Raw genomic sequence first — 22,625 nt, 5'->3', positions numbered from 1 at the left:
TTGGATAAATGCATACCATCGAAACATAAATTACCGCACCAGGGATCAGAGGGATGTAGTTGTACATAGCTTCGTTTTCAAGCGACTAAACAGCTAAAAACCAACGAAAGAGCCCCACCCACCTTTGAACGGGAATTATTCACAGAATAAGTTGTGCGCGTCCGGAAATTCGCCCATTTCGTGGCTGACACGTTGTTTTGGGAGCGTGGCTTTCAACTAATTTCCCAAGCGCTGCTGCGGGTCAGTACCCAAATCGTAACAGTGAGCACTTTAAATCCCGAAATGCTGTTTTAAATCTCATTGTACGTCGATAATTGCAAAAAATGTATGTAGCAGATTGCATTGTGATTCTATAGCGATTTTACTTAACGTGCACTGACTATTCAGATGTTACAAGTTTCCTTACCAATGAAAGTCCTAGAAATGTATCTTTATATTAAAAAGAAAAGCCCCATTTTCTGTGGAAGATGAAATATTAATTGTATTTATAACCGTTTGTTTTGAAAAAAAAATTATTAATAAAAAATTTTCATTTATCATTACAGGTATGCTATTCATTCAGACGTTGATAACGAAAGATAACATCCCGATTCAAATCGGTAAGTAAAATATTCGCAAGAATGAGCACTTTAATATCTTTTAACGATAAACTAGCACATTTTAACTTCGAATAGAGAGTCGAAAGTTTAATGCATATATAACAAAGTACTTTCTGCTCGCTGATTCTTACTCTGCAACATCGTCTATTTCCTCCATATCCATAAAACAAGCTTCCATACCTCGTGTAACCAGTAAGGCCCACCTGCTCACCCGCTAATTCTTGCCTACGCCTCCATTACCACTGCTTAAGTATCGCGTATGAAAAGGTACACGCAATTAAGAGGGGTTGGAATAATGCTACGATGCTCAATGAAAAAAAAAAAAAAAAAAAAAAAAAAAAAAAAAAAAAAAAAAAAAAAAAAACAAGCGCAGCTGATGAAAAGGGGGAAAGAGGTTCAAAGGGCAGGCGGGAGCAGAGGAAGCGAGATCCTTTACTTGGCTTTTTTACGAGTTCCGTTCACATGGACAGGACCAAAAACGCTTGCACGAATGAGAGGGAGCGTGAGAAATTCATGTAACAACTCCACTGCCCCCACCCAAGGCTCCAAGGGTGGATTTTTGAACTCGATTCTTTTTTTTTTTTTTTCCTTGCCTTTTTCACCGCTTATGCAACCCTGTTTTATTTCCTGCAAGGTTTTTTCCGCTTTGGATGGTTTTCTGCTTCTGGAGCTTTGAGAGTTCCTTTGGCTTTGACGTATGGCCTACTTTCAACTACATTTCCAATAACACTAATGATTAGCTTATTAAATTTCTTATTTCGGGCAGAGCTGAATTTTAATGAATCCTATTGACAGTATGGATGGAAAAAAAGTTGAATTGCATAATAAATTATAAAAATTGTTTACAATATGTTCTCGTTATTACCCGTGACTTCTTTCTACAACTGTGAATGACCACGTGTCTGCAAAGAAAAGTACTGAATAGGAAAAAAAAAAAAAAGAGGGGCGAGGGTGAGGTGCGAGATCAATAGCTGATGTCGCGAGAGGCGGGGCTCTGTTTCCCTGTGTCCTTTGCTCTCGTGCGTGGCAACACCCAAAAGTGGCACCTTTGAAATCCGAGAGCGTCTCGTCGATGCATCCTATCTGCGCCCTCTCTTCCTCGGAGCTGGCTTTTTAAATCATCTGCAACTCGAAAGAAGAAGAGGAGGAGTAAAACGAGGAAAAGAACACGAGCGGAAGGAGCACGAAATTAAACTGGGCCGACGCGTGTCGTCGGCAGCAAGGGAGTCGACTCGGGAGTATTAGGATGTCGTTTGGTTGAATTTACACTCCAGACAGGCTGCGATGGCTTTGGGGGAAAGGGTGTAATTTCGTGTACTCTTATCTATTTGATTTTCCCTTTTTTTTAATACCAACAAAATTGTATACATATTAGTCATTCGAACGATTCAACGGGTATTTTAAGAACTCGGATTTAGAAGAAAAAAAAAAGACTGACAAATATGCTTCAATGGTGGTTTGCCATATTGATATTCTTGCGTAAAAACGACCACTCCGAAAGTACGTTCATTCGGTAATGCCGAGCGAGCGCGCGCTGCAAAATTTCGGGTCCAAACAGCGGGAACCAGGAGACTAACCCAATTTTTTCTTCTGCCCTCGTCATCAAAAAATTGCAATTTGTTTCAGAGCTCCTGCCATTGCGCCAAAAATTTTCACTCGTGCCATCAAACGCGTACGACAGATAAAGCCCTCAAAAAAAAGGCTATACATGTACACTCGCTCGATCAAACAGCGCTTGCAACTTAATCTGCACTCTCTCTCTCGAGTCCATATATTACATATAATCGCACTTTTAAACGAGTCCAAATGCATAGACCTTGAAAGACGAGTAACAAAGAATAAGAAGAGAGAGAATGAAGCGTCTGGTCGTGGTGACGGGAAGAGAGAGACGCCGTAAGAGTGCCTCTTCCTCCCGACTCGGGTGCTCTTCCCCGAAGCGCCTTCCGGCTTTCAGCGCACAGCTCAGCCGTACGGAAAAAGGGCGGAGAAGGGGCCTACTGCATCCTGCTGAGTCGTCTTCCTCTGGCTAGAAAGTGAGGATGTCAAATGGGGGCGAGACTCGGCAGTAGCGCCCGGAGTTTCAATTCACTCGCGGGTTTTTACGAAAATTAGTCCATTTTTACGCGGCAATGGGTCTTTACTTACGAAAATGCCTTTCTCGATAGATCCCCCAATAGTTCGTGTGTCGAGACAAACCGTAGGTGACCTGTGCTTATACTTGTTCTTACTACATCCAGCCAGCGTCCAACGCTCGACCAATCAATTAACAATTCTGGCACTCGCAGTAAATCTCCTTTTTGCTCCTATATATATACACACATGCTCGCCGTCTGGAGACGAAAGACACGTGGAGGAGACGTATGACGTTTCGGTAAACAAGCCCGTCCCTGTTATGTTTTACTACTGCGCTGCTGCTGCGATTTTTTGCTCCCGAAGCTCGTCTAATCAACTTGCAAATGTCTATGCGCCGCCGCTTGTCCGTGGCACTGATTCAATAACAATGCGACTGTCGCTGTCTTGCGAATGACAAATTGCTCGGGTATTTTTTTGTTTCTCTCTTGGCAAACACTCAAGAAATCGTATTGTCTATATACCCGGATAGCTTGTTGCTTTGGGAGAGATAAGTTGAGGGGAAAAAAAAAATATATATATATATATATATATATATATATATATATATATTTGGTATTTGTTGATGGATGCTCCGAATTTTTCTTGTCTTGGGCTATGCCGTTCAGAAAGGCTCTTTTTATGCTCGTCACTTTTTGTGAGACGTACACTTAAATGTCTTACGCAAGTGGAAAAAAATGATGTGTGTTTTACGAGCAATTTTATACATCTCAGTCAACAGCTAAGCCGAGCCAAGGAATCGTTTTTTTTTTACCCCTACAATACTTGGTGCGCGCATATATGTTTGATACCTTCCTGTGGTATCAAAGAGTTACGAGGCAAGTTGTTGGCTGCTCATCGTAAAATGGCCCGTTTGTGTAAATTTTGTCATGGGAAGCTGTTTCTCAGATAAGAATGCCCACCATCCCTTTTTTTTTTACTACCATCGTTGATCGTAAACGTCTTGTCGCGTTGGGATCTCGTAACGTGCGTGTCGTTCAAGTGCTACTAACACAGTTTTGTCACTTACAAAGCATTGGCGCGGTATAGTTTCACCCCAACAAAAACATGTTTGGAAGAAAATGTCTTGGTACATATTATAGTATCAAGAAACAAAATAAAACAACGATCACGCGCTTTCGACAATCAAGCGTTGCTGCTCCATATGCATGAATAAAAGACTCGGACGGAAGCGACGGAGATTTTGATCAGACGATGCATAGGCTCCACTCTCTCTCTCTCTTAGAGCTCCATCAGAGCTCGTCAGTCAAGATCAATCATCTCATCACGAGCGCGAATGCCTCGCGCACACACTGCGTACCCATAGTTTATACAGCACCGTACGGCCCATTGTACCCCGCTTGGTGTGGCTCATGTATATATATACACGCGCGTTTTGCTGGCATGAATCGAGTCTATCCCGCAATTAATTGCTCCATCCGATGGCGCTTTTATCCTCGGGCGCGATGCAATTTTCAAATTGATATTTGTTTATACTTGGAAGGTAAAATGTTTATTGCATCGAGAAAATTTGCCAGGAAAACAAAGCCAACGTCACCGACTGATCCAAAGAAAACAGGGGGGGGCAAAGGCGCGCGAGTTTGTTTTGCCAGCCCCGAGAGAGTGTATCTACTTCGCAAGCAAGCGCTTCTCGTTCGCCGAAACCCATCTTTTCCCCGTTGAAAACGTCTTCGTCCAAGTGGGCACTGAAAACGTAGAGTAACACCTCACCGTGACATGTAAGCACGTATACGGATCCCCAGGAGGAGATGAAATTATTTTTCCACTGCAGAGATAACTGTAGAGGGTGGCCCGCGCAGTTAAACCAACGTAGCAGCGTTTGTTTCCTTTCGGCATTCCTGGTCGGGGTACATTTTCGACTCGCGCACGTGTCCCACAAAAGCAGACTTTTTACCCTCTCAATTTTAACCAGGTCACCTGGCTTCCGAAAATTCCCTGGTAATTGTAATTTATAAATGATTTTTGTTCGTGAAACTAATTGCTTTCTTGGTCGCAACAAAAGGTGTAGTACGGCGAACGCATTATTCTGAATTGAGCTTTTTTTTTTTTTTTTTTTTTTTTTTTAGCTGGATTTGAAGAAAAAGTAAAAATCTCATTGAGTATATTCCCCTCCTCTGTTTTCTGGGTATACGAGCGAAACAAAGGCTATACGCGGGCGAGCGAGTTATTTCCGTAAGCCCTTTGGCCGGAAATAAATGTGTTATTTCGAGTATTCTTAGGTGGCGCGAGACGAAACTTTCGGGCGCGCGGGAGGAAATGACAGGAAGTCACGTGGTGGGCTCGTTCGGGATTTCGTCTACGGAGGCATTAACTGCGCAAATTTATGCGTCTGCTGGCCGAGAGCAATTAGTGACGCTTATATATACATTGTGACCTTGTCGTTTGGAACGATTATTCCGAATAAATTGGAGGTCACTTTACTGGTTTTATTGTGTCAATAATACAAATATAAAAGCTTTGGTCATTGCTGAGCTCAATTGGAGTGAGAATAATTTATTTTCAAAATTACGTTTATTTTTTAATTTGGCAACGAGAGTAGACCCCCAAAAAAAAAAAATCAACTTGGTGTTCCTATTTTTAACTCTGTAGACAATGTAATTAACGCAGGAAGAAAAAGTGAGTAAAATTATAAACAAAAGAATGTCATTTAATATCGAATAATACTTTAATGATATTTTTCGAGTTTATACATCATGTCTTTATAAAATCGTATATTACACCAATGAAGTTTGTCATTCAACAAAAAAAGAAAAAAAAAACAAGTAACATTTCATTCATTCCAATCTCATTATCGCTCGCAAGACAAACGGAACCAATGTCTCGGTAGTATTACATTTATTAAAATTGGCATCACGCACATACATACATAAATGACTGTTATAAAATAAGCCTGCTGTAATAGCAGCATGTACGAAAAAATTCACCAAAGTAACATGACACTTGTTGCGTAGGAAACGACATACATGACGACTCTCGTTCGTCGGAACAACCAAAATAGCCGTTAGAGTTATAAACAAAAATCACACTTTTGTTCCGAAATGTTTGGAAAATTCCAACATCTTCTTTCGCTACCAACATTCTTCTTCAGAACAACACTTTCTTTATATACATACCGATTTTTCTCAAGTATTTCATCAAATATCCCATGATAAAATACATCTTAATATTTTGAACACTGAACTTTATTTTATCAATTAAATTTTTACAGGATACTTGTTACGATTAAACATAGCTTTACGTGTCCATTGATTTACATTAAAAATAATAAAACTATCTATTAATTTTCACAAGTGTGCACATACATGTATATATATTTAAAACAAAAAAAAAAAAATACCATACAGGTTGAAATTTCGTAATGACAAAATCAAGACAACAATCGAGTAATTATACATATTATATCTTCGGAAGCCGACATTTATATACAAGTCGACAATGTGATATCACAGACATAGGCGTAATGGTTGTTGATTCTTGCAAGACACCTCGGACTGACATTTCCGATCTCACGCGCGAGCGTTTCTATTAACTCGAAATAAAAAATACATCTCACACTTTGTACAAATCATCCGTAACAATCTCAACAAAACAGAAACGCTCGGCATGGGGCAGTGCAAAAACGTTGGTCCCAAGGTATCTCAAAATGACTGTCTCCTCGGGGAGGGGATCAGGAAAGCGAGCAAAGACGGCTACGTTTTGGCTATCTGTTCGTCCTGCTGGTCGGGCTTCGTGGGCAGTGGTCTATTGGCCATTTTGTTCGACGCAGCACTGGACATCTGCTGCCTGGGCTCCGTCAGCTCGGCGTACAAGTGCGCGTTCAGCACTCCCGGATCGGCAAACTCCCCTTGCGAGAAATTCGGCCTCTTGCCCTCGGCCTTCCTCGTACCCGTCATCGTCATACCCGAATCCCCGAAGAACTTGGCCCGTCTCTCGGCACCCTGTAACCTTCTGTCGTCGTAATCTTCGTCGGCGTAAATCAGCCCTTTGGAGATCCCGTTCATGTGGCCATTGACAACGTCTGGCGGCAAAAGCTGCTGGGCTCTGTGGGCCAGGGTCTCCAGCACCGGCTGAGGCAGCCTGCTGGTGCTCGGCACCGTTTCGTCACCCGGCAGCTCGGTGTACAGGTGGTTCTGGTCGATAATCTGCTGGTCCCTCGGCTGCGCGTAATCCGTCAGCTGAGGTCTTGGCCGAACCAGATTGGGAAGCAGTTTCTCCAACGACGGGGCCTTCGTGCCCACATTCACAGACGGCGTCCTTTCAGCTCGGCTCCTCTTTACCCGTGGCCTTATCACGTCGTACGCATCGTTGTCCGCCGACATCCTCCTCTCGTAGTTGTTGTTGCAGCTCTCCTCGACGTTTATCAAGTCGTACAGGTGCTCGATCATGGCCCTCGCGTGGTTGTAGTTCTCCGGGTCGTAGAGTTTTTCCTTGAGCTCCTTCAAGTAGTCGGCAGTCAGTTCCTCGGGTAGAGTCTGCGTGGCCTTGTTTTCCGAGTAGGAGGCGTTGAAACCCTCGGCTGCGCCCTCATTCTCTTCGACGGCATCCTGGTGTGCCTCTATGTCGAGTATCCGCGTTTGCGTCTCCGGCTGGAGGCCAGCGTACTCGATGACGCTCAGCCTGGAGATGGATCTAGCCGAGGTGGCAGCTGTCATGCCGTTCGTGGCCGAGAACCAGGAGTTGTTCAGGTTCGGTTGGCCAGAGATTAGTTTGGGACAAACTCCGCGTCTACGTATGTACAAACAGCTGTAGGTGAAGACGGCTATCACGAGGGTGATGGCCGCGGTGACGCACACGATGATGATGATGAGCTTCTCGCGCTTCAACTGCTCAAAGTCGCTCATCTCTATGTCGAAGTATCCTCGGTGGCTCGGGTACTGGTGCGGACCAACGTTCGGTGGAGTGGTGACCGTCTCGGACTTGTTGGTGTGGTAAATGCAGTTTATCGTGTGGGACGTCTTGGTGCAGATTGTCTGGGTGTAGTTGCGCATGCCCAGGTAACCTTCGCGCATGTCGAAGCAGTTCCTGAGCAGCTTGTCGACGATGCAGTAGCTCGAGTCAAAGATCCAAGAAATCGAGGCGTTGCTACCCACGCGCTCGTGGATCCATGGTTGGAGGTTGCAGTTGCAGGTCCTGTTGAAGTAATTACTGCTGACCCGTGCATTGGGAACCCTCTGGGAGGTCTCGATGAAAGACAGGGATTTTGTTTCAGCGTCGTGGATGTCGTTACTCGTGAACGAGAACTCGAGGTTGGTCGATTTCGCGGTGTCCACAATCGGAATGACCATGGCTTCGGATTCCAAGTACTGGAAGATGTTGTAATCGATGGCTATGCGGTTCCACTGGTGGAACGCGATCGAGTTACGGTGCAGTCTGTGGAACTTGTTGTTGTTGAAGGTCACGCTCGCCACCGTGATATCGATAGCGCCAGTTTGCACGTCCAACAGCCTGTAAAAGTCAGTTCAACGAGACGGTTAATCGGACTGCTCGTCCAAAAGGATTTGAAAACAATGGTTGCCTTGCTTACCTGGAATACTGAATGGTGAGATTGTTAGATCCAGCTCTGAAAGCCCTCGAGTGCACGGTTTTCACCCTGACGTCGAAGAACTCCAAGCTGGAAATGAGCGTTCTGTCGCTGAAGGCCCCGGACTCTATCTCGACGATGGACGCGTTCTTCAACATCACGCTCAGAATGTTCATCGCACAAAAGGCGTCCTTCTTTATCGCTCTCGTCCAGAAATTTTCCATACGAATCTCCGCCACGGTCGAGGGGAACACCTTCTCTGGCAGCACCGGAACCATTACGTTCTGGAACATTATCTGAAAACAAAAAAAAAAAAAACGTAGGTGTTTATCCCTAATCCATGCATCCAAATTTGTTGTGCAACGAGATTCCAACCTTTGTCGCTGGTCCATGCCGTCCGTGCTGCGGGGACTCGAACCTGAACGAATTGCTGGAGAGCACGAGGTTCGACACGTCCTTGACCGTGATCTGGAGGAGCCAGAAAAAGGCGTTGGGCTTTATGACGACGTTACTGCACTCCGATATGGCCACGCTGAGCGGACCCTTGGTGTTGTGGAAGGCTTGGCTCTCCAGAACCACCTGGTTGCACTTGGCCACCTCAAGCAGGGGATTGGGGGCCGTGATGTTCTGGAAAGCCTGCCGATTAGCGACGACGCTGTCGATTCCCGAGACTCGGACGCGCTTCAGCTGGCTACCCCCCGTGAACGCGTCGGCCTGGATCCTCAGCTCCCGACAATGCTTCACTTCGACCTCTATCGTGTCCTCGGGTATCATGCCCTCCGATATGTCAACGTCCTGAAAAACATATGAAAAAAACACTCACGTTATTGATCAGTTGGTTTGTAATTATTTTTCTTCAAAGCGACAATCATTACGTATTTTTCTCAAAATTGGTCCCAACTAAACGTCTTACCGATGGAAATGAAAATTTCTCGATCGTTAACTATAACACACCGCCACCAAGACATTGCGAGGTGCCGAGTGTTGCCATATTAAGCGAAGAGTGTGTACCGCTGCAACGAGAGATAATCGAGCAAGGAAGCAGTACGAATACGAAGAAACGTTGAAACGACGACAAAACACCCTGTACACAGTCAGTGGTCACTCAACCTGGGAGAAGAGTGTACGTACTCACGTGCGTTGAAAAGGAGCAAGGCGAGTTTACTAGTAGGTATACGACAAAAAGCATGCCCCGCAAGGCCCTTCGGTGTATATGTCTATACTGGGACGGACGAACGGGGGGAGGAATACAAAAAAAAAGAAGGAGGAAGAGCAAGCGAGCTCTCGCGAGAAGGCGGAGAAACGTGACGTCGACCCTCCTAGAGGATCCCTGAGAGTAAAGCCGTCGTCTTTTTCTCTCCTCGGCCACCTCGTCATGGTCATCTCTGTTTTCTCGTTTTTTTTTTTTTTTTTTTTTTTTCTCATACCCTTATCTCTCTTGAACCACTGCCGGCCTCAGGGGCTCCCCTTTTCCTGCACTTGAACGCAGTGATGACATTGGCAAGTGTATTGTTACGAGTAAAGCGTCAGCTCGACCACGTAGGAGGGGAAAAAAATATATATTTTTTTTCTTCTTCCTTTTCGAATGGCGAGGCCAATTAACTTGGGGCAGAGGATGTAATTATCCGGTGTCCTGTTTGCCCGCGGACGAATAAACAGCGCGCACGCGATCCGTTGTTTTTTTACGAAATTCAGAGTACCCCCCCCCCTGGAAAATCGCTCGAGGACACATTATACTCAATTTGTTGTGCAATATGGTATTGGAAAAAAGTAGGATATACCGTGCAATTTGTATCCGTGATGATTTTTACGTCCTTCTGTCTGAATTGCACAAAGTGCAAGAGAGACTAAAAAGGAAGAGATGGTGTCGCGTGCATTGTCCACGTATGCACTTGTCCGCCACATCCTCTGTTACGCAAGTCAGGATGTTGTTATTGATTTTCTACGATAGATATCATTTGAGCTCGTGATTTCTTAACGATGTTATACCGAGAACAATGATGTCACGGGATTTTGAAGTATTGATAATAATTATCTATGTTCATTTTTGAGTATTTCAAGTACGGTTTATCCTCCAATGAGAGGATCCACCCAAGCACCACTCGATGATGAGCTCAAATTATCATCCTCGAGTTTACCCACAAAAATCATTTACGACTCGAGTCGAAGAAGGAAAAAACCCGAGATTTTTCCTCGCAAGTGTCCCGATGATTTTATCTGTGTGTGCGAGTGTAAACAGAGCCACGCGAGAAAAACCTTTGCCATTCGCACTCGAAGGTTACAATATATACAGCCTCCGCTTGAAACGTGACTCGCGAGAATCTGGTTCTCGTACACACAGTGGCAGGGTTTGTTTTTAGGCATTTCGTTGGTTTTATGTCGGACGCCGCGTTTCCGGCATACTCGCGACTATTCTTTATTTTCAAAGCCCCGAAAAACTATGCGCCTCGAGCGCGCTCACCGGAACAGGGGGAGCCCCTTTTCTCTCACTCTTCCGATGGAAGACTGCAAGTACTTTTGGAGGAGAGTGCGATGAAGGGCGCCTCAGTCAAATTTACTTACAAGAGACGCTCTAAGAAGAGCTGCGCCTATATATACTCGTGCATCGCTGGAGGAGCCGTGAGGCTTGCTTCGGTTTCAATATCAGTGGATACTTGAGTATACCAGGAACGAGATTGGCTTTTGTGGACATGTGCATGCTCTGGTTGGAGCACTTGGGAGTTTCGGAGCAGTGTCAACTCATTTGACGTGATTTTTATGTTTAGAAAGAGCATAATTTATTGTTTTATTTTTTTTTTCAGCCCAAAGCCAAGAGATAGTTTCATAGGCAAATAATATAAATAGTATAATACAGGTTCAAGCTCGGCTCGGAAGGAAAAAACACGAGGCGTAAGGAAAAATAATTATGAAATTCCCCATAGCCACGTATAGCGTATACACGTATATTTCAACACACAGTGGGCATTGAAATTCAAATAAGCAGGGCGCGCGAGGCCAGCGCGGACGGTCTATTTTCCCAGCCATGGGGATCTCGCGCATGAGAATACAAACGCACGGAAAAACGAAAATGACACAACTCGAGGCGAGAAATATTATATACGTTCGAAGATGGTATCGCTGAAGAAGAAAAAAAAAAAAAATCGCTTGGAAGGTCCGTTGTGTGCGCTCTTTGTGCCGAGGGGGAAAAAGTATAGGGAGGAAGAGGCTCTCGAGGGCGTTGCCTCTTGCTGTACGCCGCGATACAACATTATACTGATTTCGATCGTCTGGGATGCCACTGCTATTGAAAGCTCGCCCATATACATACCAGATATCGCTTTTCGTGCGTGTCTGTGTATAACGACGTGGATTGGAAAGCTCCCCCCCGTCGGTTCGTATTTACACTGGGAGGTTTATTTGAGCTCGACTACCCGTTTGGGTCTCGAAATTTGGAAAATTGATTGAGCTGTTGTTGGGGCGCATCAAGGAGGTATGTAAATCTGCAATTTTTGTCACGCTTCCGCGGGTTCCGATGCAAATCATCGGTGAAACAATCATATACACGAATCCACACACGTATAGCCAATTAAGCTCGGCATCGGCAGCAACGGGGCCAAAACTATTTAGCTTTTCTTCCAACTTTCCGTACACCCACGCGGCAAATATTTCAGATTCCCAGCTCATCAGCGTCAAAACAAACATCGGAATAACCCTGTAGGTACGCTCTCCTTTGCCAACTCCGTAATAATCCCGCAACGCAGCAGAGAGGCGCGGTTTAATTGGGACGCGAACGCGCGAGTCAATGTTTAGCTAAACGCGTGATATATATATATATCGCATAGACGTTCATCTATCTCTGCAGTGCATATTATGCACATACGCTATGTTTCTCGGTGTTGTTACGTATACCTATATACCTGCTGCTTCTGATCGCTCAAGGCGAACCGGTGTCGGTTTGAATTGCACACGAGCTTGTATAGCCACCTCCGCTTTTATGTACACCAACACGACGTGAAAAAAGATCATATTTTGTTTTTGTTTTTTTTTCTTTTTTTCACGATCAACGCGTGGTTGCGTAAATACTTGGGTTTGCTATATAAGTCGTGGTCGTGTGTATTTTGCGCGGAGTACGGTTGATTGCACCAAAAGGATGTACGGCCGATTCGGTTTATTTGTTTACTTTTGGAGTCCTTGGGGAAGGAGACCACCGCGCGTGGTAATAAAAAATGAAAAAAAAATGAATTTCAAGACGCGACTTTACTTTTTTCGGATCATCATACAGCGCGCGTGAATCATTTTCCAAAACTGTGTCGCCCTTTCCATAAAAACACCATTTCCAGTATTTAATGCTTGCAACTAAGATTAATTATACGATTACTTTTTTTTTTTGGTAATAAAAAAAAAAAAATCGCTCAACGAGCCTTTCACCAAGGCAATTTGTCACCCCGTCCGCGCGAAAAAGCTCCTTCCCAAAATTTGATGACTCATAGACACGCGGTGAGTCAAAAAGCGTTTGCTGTGTAATTTCCACGCCGGACAGGACGAGTGCCCCCCCGTATTCTATTTCGGTCAGCAGCGCTGTACATTATAATCGCCCCGCACAAAGGGAAAATTCCGTGCGAGACTCCGTGGTACAGTTTATCTCGGCGAGTTGTGTGTTTTGAAAGCCATTCCGCGGTGGGCTTCTTCGCCTGTACGTAGACGAGTAGCCTCTGTTTGTTTATTTTTCCTTTGGTCGAGGAAAACACGCCGACAATCCGGTGCATTCGTGCAACATCATCCTATATACGGACTAAATACATTTGTCGGCCGATCGAAGCGGCAAACTGCACCTGCTCTCTCGCGCTTCCCAAAAACGATCGCGATCTAATTTTCTTTTTCTTTTTTTTTTTTTTTTTTCATCTCGAAACAACTATCCGATTACGGAGAAAAAGGATATAAGCGACCTCTCGCACACGAAAGCGCCAACATAATATCCTCCTTAGCGTTAGTTTCTCACGTCCGTACGCGCGCACTTTGCAGGTTCTTAGTTGCAGCTGCCGCAGCATGCCCACTTAATTTCAGTCTGCCTCGGAACAGCAGGGCCTCTCTCTCTTCCCCCTAGAAGGTATATATATATATATATACATATAGGTTTTGGCCGCGAGCCATCGCTTTACGGCGAAAGTGGATGTAGGCCCGGTGTTGTTGTTGCGAGAAAAAAAAAGATAATATAGTAATGCGAACACGGCGGCGCAGTGTTCTCTTCAGCTTTGGCGAGCTGATCGATTTTGGTCCGCGCGGTATTGGGGTACGCTGCACCTTTCGCTGTGCCGTAACTTTTCACCCAATTAATAGAGTATACGTAAGGAGGGTCCGTCGGAGCTGCCGATGGGACGGCGTTTTTCTAGGCCAATTCATCATTATAATTAGCATCAAAGACAGAGTCTCCGCGCGTGTGGATATATACGTGTATATTCATAGACACACACTGGGGTTCGGCAGACTCCGTGTGGCAAATTGACCTAAAAAGAGGTTCAATGCCTCCCATTGATGACATAACACGCGCTGCGTGGGCTAAAAGAAAGTCTTGTTTTAAATCTCGATAAATGCGATCGTATCGTGATGCGTTGGCGCTTGCGTGCACAAAACTCGAGGGATTTCAATTCGTTGGTGTATACGCGTGCGGGGGAAAACGAAGAAAATTCGATCTAACGGTGTTGGAATCGTTATTTTTTTATTTTATTTTTTTTTTGCCACAGTTACGTCGACAGCGAGAAACGTCATTATGGACACGATAACATCACGTAAGCCAAAGTGTGATAAAGCAGTAAAGGATACAAAAATCAAAGAGAGGTTTTGATAAATTTTTGGTTAAAATTAATTATAAAAAAATGTCTCCTTATTTGTTCGCGTAACGAATATCAGATCTACGGATTTCTCTCTTTACGTAAGTCATTGGGATAATTGCTACAAGAAACAATTACTGTTCCTATTTGTTCTGAAGAGCTCCGTGTCCCGAACCCAAATTTTATTCAGACGCAAAACGTAACATTTTGCCGACTGAACTACTTGTATCGGCTAATTTTGTATAAAAGCGTTAGCAAATGTTTATAGGTATAATCAAAATCACAGGACACAATACATGGTCGCCATCCTATAATCGTCAAGCAATCGCGTCGCGTCCCAATCACCTCGGCCGTGATTTCAAAACAATAGCCCATCATTTTCCATTAACAATACACCAACCTCGACCGTACATGGGCTTGAAATATAAAAAAAGTGTCTAAGTAGGTGCACGAAACAAAAACAAAGATCCATCCTGCACAATCGCTTAATTGTCCCTCGCAAAGCGCACCTCCTTCCCGAGCTTCCTTATGAGCCTGCAACGACACACACCATCATCATCATCACCGTACCGTCATTATATGCAAGCAGGACCCGATCGAACGCCCAATCGAGCGAATAAATAATTAAACAGCGTGCATGTATATACACGAGAGACGAATACGTGATGCATGTACTTATTACACCGGCCAAATGGAGGGCATGCATTGTGGAGCCGGTCACGATTCTAGATTGCGAAAAATTGGAGTTGGCGCCGCGCCACCACCAGACAACGAGCTCACGATTATTATACATAGAGCCTCTCTCGCGTTAAACGCAGTCTATTCCTCGGAGGAACTATTGTCGTTCATCGGGTGATTTTTATTCATTTTCAGTTACAAATTGACTGTCGTGATTTTGATAATACATGCTATCGAAAGGGAAAAAAAAATAGAATCACGTATCGAGAGATAAGAACGGCTCCCATTTGAAGTTAGCCGTAAAAGCGCCCGACAGGCATCCAATCGATTACCCATTAAGGAGTACACGTAAACGGCAAAACGCACTTATCGAAGAAAATAAGAAGCATAAAAAGAGAGTCCCGAGTATATCGGTATCGGTAAAAGCTTCGGCAGCAGAAGCGTATAGTGAAAAAAATGCTCATTCACGCACGGCTCCGAGACCCGAGTGGACAAGATAAGGCTGTATATATATATATCTGGACCCCGGTATGATTTAGTAGCTCCACCGGCGCGTCTGTTGTACACGAGCAAACAACCACTGGTATCGAAAGTAGACTCACTTTCGCGAGCGGGAGAGGCGCTCGGTTAATTTATGCGTTCGTGGGCGAGGGAGAGCCCGACACGGAATTTCGCGCACGTGATGCGATATATACGTAAGTATACTCCGGGTGAAATTTATATGCGGCTGTATACGTATACCCCTTGGTTGTTATTGGTGCACGTTTATTTGTACGGGAGACAAAGAAAAATACGCGGATGCACTGGATGTAAGTACGTATACGCTCTTGGAAGCTGCCTTTTTTACCGGCACCGGGTTGGACACTAATATTCGCGATCGGATTAATTTGTAGGAGGTGTCGCGGGAAAGAATCACGTAAGCCACGTGCATGCGTAAGCGGGGCATTGGAAAAAAAAAAAAAAAACATAACGTGTGCAGGTGAACAAGCTGTAGTTACGTCACTGCAGGTTGACGAGTAAATGAACGTTGGCAGAGGCGCACCGTCATTCGCGATAATTGTCCAGATGCTCTGTAACGAGATGGGGAAAATTCGCACACGCCCACCTGCAGTTTTATTTCTCGATCCACCTCCGCTTTGCGAATATCACATTATCCAGCTCTCGATTGTACCTTGCGCGAGTCTTATAGTTGCATACAATGCATAGTAGCAAAGGTATACCAATGTTAAAGTAATTTCCAGTGGACAGTAATAATACAGGTGGGATCGGGGGGGAAAGAGAATAGCGTCAGGTAGACGTCAAATTTTGCGAAACTTCCGCCGAGCGGGACGACAGCTCCTTGACCCGCGAGAGACAGCTCGTGCACATCGTATATACAATGCATTTTGCAGGGAAGCGCCGATCTAATTAATTAATCCGCGCGTCTTATTGTGCGAAACTGAATATCCGTGGCGTGCCGGATGCCGCTTTTGGTTTCGTTGCAAATGTACTATTATGATATCGAAATTGTTTGAAAATTATATGCATCCAGGGCTAATCGACGCACTTCCGTTTGGCTGAACACTGTATAGTGTCTACAGCTCTGGCTCTTGTCGATAAAAAAAAAAAAACATCGCGAGAGGATGAAAAATATTCCCAACGAATTCCTATCGGCTCCCCGAGGTTGTATATATCTCTCGACTGGTCACTGCACCAGCACAGTTTTATCTATACACTTCGTGTACACGTATTACAAACTGTTGTGGGCCTCGAGATGATAGGGAAATAAATCATATTCGATTTTATCCTACGATTTTTCTTGAACCTTGGCTCGATATTTCCATCACTCTTTCCCTCGGTTTGAACTCACAATCCACCTATTGTATACTTACTTGCGTGGAAAATGACCTGCAATAGCGTTGGCCTCTATATGCATCTGTATATGTATACGCGTAGCCAATACACTTTTTTTTTTTCGTTTGTGCATCGGAATATATAATTATATGCAGGTTCGATGACCTGCCTCGATTATCGTCAACTCTTTTTTTTTTTTTTTTTTTTTTTTTTTTTTTTTTTTTTTTTTTTTTTTTTTTCGTGGCTTATCGTTCGAGAAGGAGGAGACTGATGACGTTATCCGTGCGTTTTTCCTGTTTATACATGCACATATTATAGTGCGAGATGACAACTATCAAAGTGAGCATAACATGTTCTTTTTTTTTTTTTTTTACTTTTATTAAATGGCAGCAATGAGCCCATAAACAATGTAATCTAAACGAGGTTAACGTTCGAGGTGGTGATTTAATAACCATTGCGTGAAATAAGTTTATTTTTTCCATCCAGTGTCGTTGCAAATTCGATGAATGTAGCCACTCGGTAGATCGCGAATGTCCAAAACCTCGAGTGATAAATCGGCAACAAAACATCGCGAGTCGTGTACACCATCACGAAACACATGTACCTGTACGGTTTGCTCGTGCGAAAGCAGCCGCCAAGCAGTTAACGATCAGCAGCAGAGTGCGTGTCATGTATTTATCGCGGTGGGTAATTCGGTTAGGGCAATTTGTCCCTCTCGAAGGGAATATCGCGGCAATTTATTAATTGGCTAATTGCTCGGAGGAAAAGAAAGATACACCCGGATAGTGAAAAAAAGAAAACTTTGGATTAAATTAGCACTTTTCTCCCCCCCCCCTTTTTTTTTTTGGCCACTTTCTTTTACCAACCGAGGCGAGAGAGGCGGGAATTCGCGAAACGGCTGGACTTAATCGACGCTAATTGCAATTGTGCCTGGAGTTAATGTCTCGGCTGCGTCAGCGAAGGGAAACCTTCGGGACTTGGAAACTTCAGCGCTACGATTAACATTGGAGGACCGCTACCATCGGCCGCGTAACGAGGAATATCAAGTTTGCGCAGCCAAAGGCAGGCATCATACACTTTGGCACTGATTTGTCGCGCGAGGAAGGCCAATAAATCTATAAATACTTTGATGAAATGCGTGTTTATTTTACGGTGGCTGCAACCACCTCTGCACCGTATTCAACAGGGCAGCCGTTGGCTTGGACGCGCATCAACTGTATACTGTTCCCCATATTTAAAAAACTAAGCGAATGCACACCTAATATTGCCTTTGCTTTTCCGTAACGGAGTCCAAATGGGGCGGGGGCGTTGGCGCTTTCCCACGAATCTACTCTCGGGTACCCATACATCGACCGACATCTTGATCTTGTGGGGCAAGAGAGCAGCTGCGCCGTTATTATCGATCTCCCCTTCCGAAAGGGGGGGGGGGGAAAAGAAAGAAAATTAAGCACTGAGCAATTCCTCGCAATTACGCGCACTTGGCTCTCTCTTCTCTCATATAGTTTACACGCACCGGCGTGCTTCGCGCAGCTGGTCCGAGAGTAATTATTCGCGCGTGCTCCCGAGCGAGATTGTATATAGAATGAGAAAATAAATAATAGCAACCGTGGCAGCTATATACAACGCTTCCTCGTCGTCTACTCTTGGTATTGTACACAAGCGACGATCCGTAGATTGCGCGTCAAAGACATATTCTCTCCTCTTGTGGAGCTCAATTCTCGCCTCCGAGGAGAGAAAGGGACGTACGCTTGTTACGAGGCCGTTGCAATGTGCAGCTTTTTTTTTCTTTCTACTCGTGACACCTCGGGGACGGGTTTATTTTTGTGAGGTTTTCGGAGAGCCGAACAACGCGCAATAAGCTTCCGCAATAATGGGGAAATGGCAAAACAATTTTATTCCGCGCACGTGTTCATGTACGAGAAAATGGAAAAAAAAGTGACTCACGATCACACCGATGTAAATTTGCATTTGGTGTATTGTCATCTCACAATGAGAGGCCAATATACGCCGTCTTTCATACAGTTTAACGACACGAAGGCCGTCAGCAACAAGCGATGTCGAAAGCTCCGTGGAGTCAGGGACCCCGATGCTCTTGCAGTCCAATACACTCGATACTCGTTATTAACGACACTACACGAGCTATAGTATCAAAAATAAAACGCGCCCATCGGGCTACTGCCACATATATATGTAAACGGGTGTAAACCAGTAGTATCGGCGTACGTACGAGCTATTAGAGCGTAAATGATGTGTCTTGCACCGCTCCAACCTCGGCGATTCGAGCAATGTGGTATTTAAAATCGATGAGGGCGCGAGCACGCGCGTGGGCGTGTATATCGGCCAACAGTATAGTAAGTAAGTAAGTAAGTAAGTAAGTCTTTATTTGGACTCAGAGGTCCTGTATAGTGCTGGACATGATGAATTACCGCAGATACATTGTTGTACAAGCGTTGAAAGTGTAAAAACAGCTTACACAGGTAACGCTCAAAGAAAATATTATATAAAACAAAGAGATAATAAAATAAAATATATAAATAAATGAAAAGATAAAAAATGATTAAATAAAATAAAAAACATGCATAATAACAACACTGATGTAATAAAAACAGTTCATAAAAACAGTAATGGTCAAGTAAAGTATGATAAATAAAATAAAATGGAAATACAACGAACAATTTTAAGATGGATAGACCACTACACAATTAAAAGTAAAGATCACAGCTTTAAAAGGCACACACAATGTACAGTTGTCATCAGCTGGCGGGGCAATTACTGGGTCGAGCCACCGCAAAAGAGGTGTTCTCGGAGACGAGTCCTGAAGCGGGGACCATAGGCCAGCCCCCTGATCACCACGGGTAAGTCATTCCACATCCTGGAGGCATAATTTATTAACGAGTATAGAGAGAGCTTGCGAAACCTACGATTACTTTTCTTCTCTCTCTCTCTCTCTCTCTCTATACTGGTATCGAAAGTTCACGGGACAAGTATAGTCATTTGGAACACTGGTACTTATTACTCGCCTTTGTTCCAATAAACGGCGCTAAGAAATGACAATATCATCGGAAAGAAGTTGGCGATGTACAGAGAAAAGCCACGAAAGAGGAAGCGGCCAATTTGAGGCCCTTGGTGCACGTGTGCACGAAGAATCGAGCGAGTAATAATCAAGGGGCAAAAAATGAAAGTACTTACACTTTGCCCGTACGTAATATAAGCAAGTATATTTATATTTATACGCACGCAAGAAGAAGAGACACAAGTCACATACGACGGCGATGTACGCCTCTGGTGCAAGAGAGAGAAAGCATTCGTGTGCACAAGCGTCCGACATCAGTGGCTCCCGAAGCAGGATGTCGGTACATATCTGCCGCTACCGAATGAATTTCACGTCGCGCTTTCTCTCTCTCTTTCTCTCGCACTTTTGCCCAATGCAGACACAAAGCGCGCGATTCGCAATCGGTCGAGAGGTCGGCTGTTGCTATACTTACAAAATGCTCTCGAGCGCGTTTGATCTCTACTGCTGTTGCATATGTAATTTATGGAGAAAATTTTGAAGCTTTTTTCGTTTTTTTTTTTTTAACACAAGACACGGGTGCTCTGTCGACCTATGGAGTGGTACGTACGTGGCGCCTCGAGACGTTTCCATCTGAATTTTCGTCCACCAAATAAACCAACCGTCGCGTCGACTCTAATTTCAATGAGGGGGGGGGAAAGAAAATTAAAACCATTAACTTTTTTTTCTCTCCCTCCCTCCACCGAAAAGCAACGCGATATTACCCATTCCGAGAAGCCCATGAGATGTCGAAAAAGAAAGAGAAAAAAAAAAATCTCCGTTCTACGAATATGCCAGAATAAAAGACACGCGAGCGAGCGAGAGGCGAAATTGCAACACACTCTCCGGCCGTTCATCGGGGATCAATTGCCTGGGGGGCCCTCGATGCGAATAGAAGAAAAATGTAAAGAACATAAAACAAAATCGATTTTTCTCTCTCTCTCTCTCTCTCTCCCTTTTCCTTTTGGACGATGGTATAAAAATAACTATGGTCTAATCCAGCGAACGACCCGCATGGACGGAGACACACATCCTCCTCACGAATTGACACCCAGTGATTCGTTTGCCGCGTTCGAAGCAGCCAACCCGAGGGCTCTCAAAGAGCCCCATTGTCGATCAATTGAGCTGTACTGCGTGCACCTATACGATATACATATACTTGTACGTATGTACGTGGTAAAAGTCGAGGCAGTACATAGGTACAACGCAACAATAACCATGATAATAATAATAATAGGTGGTGGCTGTGATTTTCGGTCGTTGTTTCCTTATGTATACCTATACGTAGGTATATTGGTATTAGAGTGTAGCTCTTGATCCCATAATAGTGCATGGCGCACATGTGCGTGCACATTTTGCAGGAAGGGTGGAAAGGATTGGGACGGAAGTAATCGAGGGAAGGCCGGATCGACACAAAGGAAATGTTAATTACGTGGGTATAATATATCTGAAGAGAGGGAGAGAGAAAGAGCATTTATTGCGACTAGAGCCACCATACTACTCTATAGACATATGATATACAATATGTGTGTATACGTATACATATACGTATTGGGCATTCGTCCGTTTAATTGACCACCTCCCCTCCGTATATAATATATACGCCCGCTGAGAGTGACGCTCCGGTCTGTGGGGTTAATCACATCGGTTAGTTGCATTAGACGTAATTAATTCGATGTGATCGATAACTACCAGATTCTACTGCAGGTGTATACATTTCATGCTTTGCTTTACTGTATTACATGTGGACGATGTTTTGCACACGGGGCATCGAATGGTTACGAGTGTGTACACTTACATTAAGTATGGCCAAGGACAAAAATCGTCATCGCCTGTAATCGGATTCTTTATATGTATGTAGAGTTGGTGTGCACGAAAAACAACTCGTTATACCCATACCTACAATAAAATCGTTTATTCACGCTTTGCGTGTCTCGACAGGCGCGATGCTTAATACAATCAAGGCCAACCGCGGCTCTCTCGGAGGCATGAATTCTTCTCCCCTCTCCTTGGCACAGGAATGAGATGACGATCTCAGGACGTATTCGTTCTCAATGAAAAATCATTCAAGAAGTATACCGTGTAGCTTTCAGGAGGGGGTCAAATGTACGCAACTGTGCCTAATTAACAACAAAGTGGTGATTGTTGCCTTCGTTTTCTATGGTTACTGCGTAGAAAAAAAAAAAGCCAATTAGGAGCTAAAAAAAAAATTTTGCTCAAACGCACGGTTCAATTTAAAATAAAGTTGGGATCGGTACAACGCATACTTAGTCAGCGAAAAAAACGAAAGCGACAGCGGTTCTTTCGCACCGAACGCGTATATGTATCTTGATACAACCGTAGTCGTAGTAGTACTTATAGGCACACACATGCGAGGTGCCACTTGTTCCTTTACTCTGAGCTTCGTTTCGCCTCGTCAACTTTCTTGCACTGCAGTTTATAAGTAAGTATAGCTTTTGCTGCGCCTGTGCCTTTGTTAAAGCCTCGGCCGTTGCGTGTTAAGTACCCAATGTACATAAGTAAGTGGAACTCGATGAACGAAGACAAAGTGTTGTTCTTCTTTTGGCTACTTTTGCCGGTTTCGCTAATGTGGTGATTACGAGATATCGTTCTTCTTCTCGATAACTGATGGATAAACAAGCGACGGGGCATGGTTGATAACGATTTCGTCATGATTCGCAATTTACTCGACGTTACAATCTCAGGGTGGATGAGAAAAAAAAAAAAAAATCGAGATAGATGAAATCATCGGGCATTAAATTCAACAAAGTTACATTATCACGACCATATGGAGGCGAGTCGCTGTGACACTACCCGATGCATAGCAATGCATCACTCCAAGAGAGAGAGGGTACAAGTATATTGTAGGGAAGGCGAGTGTGCTGGGCATTTTCTCAGCAACATATATATATGCACACGTGTAAAATATACGATACGCACGTGCTTGACCCCGCACGAGCCGGAAGTCACGGGGACTGTATAAGCGCGTCGACGCCGGGGTCTCTCGA

At 44.3% G+C, this 22,625-nt stretch overlaps 2 protein-coding genes across 2 annotated transcripts in view; one reads left to right on the top strand and one right to left on the bottom strand.

Annotated features, from left to right (window-relative positions):
- hiw (MYC binding protein highwire) overlaps positions 1 to 22,625 on the top strand; it is a 154,366-nt gene that overhangs the window by 103,388 nt on the left and 28,353 nt on the right. The gene's annotated exons all lie outside the window — the stretch shown is intronic.
- LOC106647220 (uncharacterized) overlaps positions 6,077 to 22,625 on the bottom strand; it is a 30,356-nt gene continuing 13,807 nt past the window's right edge. The window contains exons 2-4 of the mRNA XM_014363524.2: positions 8,626 to 9,045; positions 8,254 to 8,546; positions 6,077 to 8,174 (exon numbers count right to left, since the gene is read on the bottom strand). Of these exons, the coding sequence (XP_014219010.2) occupies positions 6,419 to 8,174; positions 8,254 to 8,546; positions 8,626 to 9,045 (2,469 nt within the window). The 3' untranslated portion in view covers positions 6,077 to 6,418. The remainder of the gene's footprint in view (positions 8,175 to 8,253; positions 8,547 to 8,625; positions 9,046 to 22,625) is intronic.

The sequence above is a fragment of the Copidosoma floridanum genome, unplaced genomic scaffold (assembly GCF_036245765.1).
Source record: "Copidosoma floridanum isolate Cflo_tuat_1 unplaced genomic scaffold, Cflo_Japanese_pri ptg000006l, whole genome shotgun sequence".
Classification (NCBI taxonomy): Eukaryota; Metazoa; Arthropoda; class Insecta; order Hymenoptera; family Encyrtidae; genus Copidosoma; species Copidosoma floridanum.
The sequence above is the reverse complement of the archived record's forward strand: the minus strand, read 5'-3'. Positions and strand labels throughout refer to the sequence as shown.